At 42.1% G+C, this 5,640-nt stretch overlaps 1 protein-coding gene across 1 annotated transcript in view; it reads right to left on the bottom strand.

Moving 5' to 3' along the window:
- LOC125039011 (vitellogenin-like) overlaps positions 1–5,640 on the bottom strand; it is a 23,627-nt gene that overhangs the window by 2,478 nt on the left and 15,509 nt on the right. Inside the window, exons 6-12 of the mRNA XM_047632730.1 lie at positions 4,105–5,640; positions 3,694–3,885; positions 3,381–3,544; positions 2,147–2,745; positions 1,521–1,902; positions 641–1,312; positions 248–529 (exon numbers count right to left, since the gene is read on the bottom strand). The exon at positions 4,105–5,640 is cut by the window's right edge and continues 180 nt beyond it. Of these exons, the coding sequence (XP_047488686.1) occupies positions 248–529; positions 641–1,312; positions 1,521–1,902; positions 2,147–2,745; positions 3,381–3,544; positions 3,694–3,885; positions 4,105–5,640 (3,827 nt within the window). The remainder of the gene's footprint in view (positions 1–247; positions 530–640; positions 1,313–1,520; positions 1,903–2,146; positions 2,746–3,380; positions 3,545–3,693; positions 3,886–4,104) is intronic.

Genomic DNA, 5,640 nt, shown 5'->3' with positions numbered 1-5,640 from the left:
CCCACAAAGTGTCCAGCCTTTCCTTCTTACAAGCAAACTCGGCCATGACCATTGAAGGGCTCACAAGTCTCGTGCGCGCTAGAACAATAGGCTCTGCTTCTTCTGACTGTGTACTTCCTTCAAGCAAACTTATTTCTACATTGTTTGGATTCTGAATGCCAAGACTAGCAGAGTATTTTGATTCACTTCCATCTTTTGCAATGGTTATTTCAGCAAAGGCGGAGTTGCACCGCGTTGAATCTAGTATGTATTTACCAAGTGCTGGTGCATTCACAGTTGCACTAATCTTCACACCATCACATTCGATTTTTTTTTCATTCTCTGTCAGTCCAGCCATTTCAAACACCACTTCAGTTTCAGTTGAGACTGTGAGGGCAAAAGTCGCTTCGCTGTAGTGGGTCTTGTAATACTTGTAAGCTAATTCTAATGATGGAGGGAGGGAGGGACTCTTCCAGAACATGATGTCATAAGCAACAACTCCTGGTGCATTAGCTGCTGTGATGATCAATTTTGGATTGGTTCTCAGCACCTAGGAAATAAGAAATACTTCTTATATTAACAAATTTGTCTCAAAGCATAATCCTGTATACATCATTAGTGTCATAAAATGGTGCTGGTGTTATATAACAGCTCTACATACCTTTGAAGTTACTGAAACTTGCGTCTCAATGCTGTCGTTGGTAATATGCGTTGATTTCAGGGTCCCAGTAATCTTATCTTTTTCGGGGAAGATGTCTAGGTCTATGGTGCCGTTGAGTGTGTTATTCCCCGCCGTGTACTCAAGGCCAATTAATGCAGGTTTTGCCAACCCTGGATGATCAATATGCCATTCCCATCTTGACTTCTGCTCTCCGGTGTCTGTCTCACGAGAACTGTAGACGAGTTCGTACTTCGTGTGAGAGCCTTCTTCTTGAGAAGAGAGCCTGAGACCCGACTCGGAGTCTGAGACCTTCGCTTTACCCTGGATCTTCCTCGAAGGAGTTTCAAGAAGGATGCTGTAGGAAGTTGACGTTGGGTTGTCATATTTATATCGGAAGATGGATTTCTTCGATGTCCTTTCCTTTACCGAAACATCTCTTTCCTGTAGGATCACATCGCGAATTTCTTTTATCAGGACAACTGCCGTCGCCACATCCGCACCGACTTCAAATATTTTAATTCCACCAGCAGGATACACAACGAGCCGCCATTCGCACACCATGATAGGAATCTTGTCCAGAATCTTACATGTACCGGAAGATGAGGTGTCACTCTGAAGAACTGTAAATTGCACGCCCAGTGGCTCTCTGTCTGGCGAGGTCAACACGCTAATCTGCATAAGATAATATTGTATTAAAGACTAGGTTTGAAATAACTTATTGGAGAATTGTGTACCTCTCATGATTAAACATTAATGTGTTTGGGCACTGCAATGCCTTTTCTTCTACATTGTTTCTTTCCTCTATGCTTATAAAAAAATAGATTGAATCGTTACTCTTTTGAGGTACAATAAGTTTAAACATACTCTCTTATCATATTACCTGTAGATGTATGTTTCGATGGAAAGGATGACTGCCGTATATGAGACGAGCCTGAACTCTTGCGTCCTTCATTCTCGGCGTACTCAAGATGACTTCCGCGTCGACTTTATATTCGTGCGGTTCCTCGCCCATTTCGAGGCCGAAAAAGTTGGTGAGTCTATACTTCTCGTTCTGCGTAGACTTAAACATGATGGTAGAATAAACCTTCGTCGCCGTGTCATGGTGGTCGACTTTGCAGTTGGTTTCGAGGACGATGGTCGAGTGAGAAGGTGTAGTGACCTCCAGAGAGAAGTCACTGCCTCCCTCGAATCCACCATTTGGCTCTGCGAAAGTCACCTGCGTCTTGTAATGATACGTTTGATTGAGGTAGGTCACGCCCCCACTGCGCGGAGAGAGCTGAAGTGAGTAGTGTTGCTGGTTTTGCCTCATGGCAATTTAGGATAGTTTTTTACTTCTGAATGGTAAAACACTGTACAATGTTGGTGAACTATGGTAGAAAAAATCCACAAGGCACAAACTAAATTTATTATCATCTAGAGGTTTGCTATTTTAATATTTGCCCTTCATTATTCTTGTGATGAAAAAGAACACTAATTGCAATGAACACTGTCTCCAAGTCTACCTACTGCAAGGCGACGTGGTGGGGGTGGAAGGCATCTCCATCAAGAAATACCTCGACGCTGACTCCCTTGCCGACGTCCACATCGGCGTCCCAGAACAGGCGTCCCGTGGCGTGGCGACTCGTCAGATCCACGTCGACGAAGCATTTGATCCTTCGCGGCGCAGGGTTAAGGGGCAAGAGGAGTTTATTAAAGCACATGTGAATTATCTCGGGGCTGATGACGATATCGGTATTGAGGTTGGCAACGGCAGGAACCAGGACCTTGATGCCGATGGTCCTCCGGGCGACCACGGCGGTGGCGTTCCACTCCAGCACGAAGACCGGTTCCCTTTGGGTCTTCATGACAAAGGCCAGGAGCTGCCTGTTACTCGTGAGGGAGACATGGCTGGAAATTCGGTAAGGGTTTAACGACAGCATGTTCAGAGTCAAGTCGGTCTGGAACTCCGTCACACAAGGTAGCATTCTGGCTGTCAAGGGACCGTCTGCCTGGAGAATGACGTCGTCTCCGAATTTTAGAGCTGCTCTTGCCAGAAAACGAAACTGCTCTTGCTCCTCCAGCTTGCTCTCGAACTTAATGGCCCTCATGGCGCGGGGCAGGTCAAGCTGGAAGGGCGAAGGCGGGAAGGGGATATGGGCACGTGCGTACAGTCACATGTTCATATGTGCAAGCATGTGTATTTATACACTGTGGTGTATATGTGTGACAGAAAGAGAGGGGTAATATATATATATATATATATATATATATATATATATATATATATATATATATATATATAAATGTATGTATGTATATATATGTCTATATATGTATATATGTATGTATGTATATATATATATATATATATATATAGAGAGAGAGAGAGAGAGAGAGAGAGAGAGAGAGAGAGAGAGAGAGAGAGAGAGAGAGAGAGAGCAAGAGAGAGACAGAGAGAGATGAATATATATATATATATATATATATATATATATATATATATATATACATATATATATATATGCATATATATACATATGTGTGTATCTGTGTATGATTATACATATGCGTGTTTTTGTGTGTGTATAAAAAAAATGAATATATATATATAAATATATATGTATATATATATATATATATATATATATATATATATATATATCGCAAACACACATACGCATATATGTGTTTGTATATAATAATGTATGTATGTACGTATACTTTATGTGTGTGTGTATATATACTGTACACCTTGATTTACCTGAATTTTAGTGCTGTACGAGTTCGCTGCCCGACCCATGAAGACGAGGAAGTCCACCACTTTCGCGTGGTCAGCTGAGTGAACCACTTGCAGAGACAGGTCGAACTTGTTGCAATTGGAAACCAAATCAAAGGAGGCTTTGTACTCGGAATTCGTCGCCCTGACTGTAAGGGAAAGGTAAGTTTTCAATATTGACATAATACATACATGTTTTGATCTCTCTCTATATATGTGTGTGTTCTGATTATTTTTACAGTGAAATTATAAAAGGCATTATGGTATTCATTGTAACCAGTACTGTAGCACTATTTACCGGTCGTGACCGTTCCAATTGTCTGATTTCCATAAATATCGCCTTCTATTTTATGGGTTGCCTCTAATGAAAGCAATTTTCTCTTTCTGTACGTTAACTTTAGCGCAGAAATATGTTCACGGGATCCTGCAATATCCTTCGTTTTTCTGATGAAGAAATTGAGCTTCACTGGGGTGCATCTAACTTGGAATTCTAGTTTTCGGAGTTTTTTTGGAAAAAGAAGTCGTGTAATGGATGAATGTTGGGAGAAATCAGTAACAACTCGAGTAGAGTGGGTGTAGTCCATACCAGCTGTCAGGAAGACAAAATATATATTTTAAATAGGAAAATATGTAATATTTCCATTTATTTTCAGTTCATGCATTTAACTGATATGAACTATGTAGGGGATGACACAGAAGAGGAACGTACCTTCAAAACTCAATTCAAGATATTTCATTAAAGCATTTTTGGTCCTGCAAATCACATCCACGCTAACACCAGGCCCATTAGTCGTCTTAGTGAATTTAGTCTCCACAATTTGCGATTCAGAAGCGAGTCTCCTGCTACGACCACCGAACACGTTCACTACCAACTCTTCCGCGGCACCTTCCTGTTTTGCATTTAGATCGACTTTAATACTGTGAGAAATATCTGTGTTACTGGCTTTGAACTTCACAAAGGTTTCAAAGGCACTGTACCCTTCCTCACTGGTTAGAGTGGTCCACATTCCTGCATTGACGCTAGACGAGTCGAGTGTAGCGGACACGATGTGGGAACTCTCTTCCTTGGTGTAGGACAGGACCATTTCCGTTTCTCTTGGCGAGGTAACTCCATCTGCTTCTATTTTCAGTTTTATGAGTTTGTTACCTCTCTTATTCTTGAGGGTGGCAGTTATCAGGTAACCCTTCATCGAGGGATGGGCCTTTTCAACATAAAGCTTGGCTATCGTGGGCTTCCCAAGAGGCAACACATCACTGCGGAATATATCAGGTATGTTCACGTCATAGCATATTTTCAGGCCAAATACCGGTTCGAAAGTATTAATGCAAGACTTGTGTTCAGCCCTCTCATCTCTCTCGGTGGAAGGTACTGAGATGACAATGCTTCTTCCTTGAATTACCTTTTCCAAACGAGCTGCTGCTTTTATGTTGAAGATTTCCATTTTGTCTGGCAGTTCTAGTTCAAACTGCACTTCTTCTTCCTTCATTCCTTTTAGGTTAAAGTTAATACCATTCGAGCTAGATATTTGACCATCCATAGTCAATGCATTTTGGAATAGTTTCCAGTCATGACCAATAAAAACACTAGCTTTGAAAGAGTAACTGGGACACATCTTGAAAGTGCCATCGATCTTATTCGACTGAAGAATCATTTCAAGAATGTTGAGCTTAGTGTCCATCTTAAACCCAGCCACGCCGACCGCGCTTAGCTTCACTCTCAGAGGACTTCCCTGGATGGTTGGGAAATGGTAGTCGCGCAATATTTCCGCAGTGCGAACCGAACTGATGTTTAGATTCAGTGGGTCAAAGGATGGTTGGAAATAGGAGGCTAAACTTTCTTTCAGATTTCCGAGACCGATTTCGTTTGGCTTTCCAGACAAAGATGCATAGAATAGCTCTTTGCCCATCAAGCGGAAAAACATGTCCACCTTTGTCCTATCTGATGCGTCTTGTCTATAAAGTTTTCTCAAGAAATTTGATATTGTAGAGAGCCCAATCGACATTTTTCCTTTTAGACTGTCTCCACCTTCCAGTACGGTCAAATACTCTATGACTTTCCTGAAACCATCACTCTGGAGATGCTCTTTCGGACCAAACAGTTCCATCAGAATCGGCTCCAGTCCTTCAACGCGGAATCCAAACTCTCCCACATTCATTTCCGTTCCTGCTAATGTCGCCGAGAGGTTGGCATGCAAGGAGCGCGGGACGTAGGAGCCAGGGACAAACACGACGTCTCCCTCGACGC

Source organism: Penaeus chinensis, chromosome 26, assembly GCF_019202785.1.
Source record: "Penaeus chinensis breed Huanghai No. 1 chromosome 26, ASM1920278v2, whole genome shotgun sequence".
NCBI classification, from domain to species: Eukaryota; Metazoa; Arthropoda; class Malacostraca; order Decapoda; family Penaeidae; genus Penaeus; species Penaeus chinensis.
Note: the sequence above shows the minus strand (reverse complement) of the source record. Positions and strands in the feature narration are given on the sequence as shown.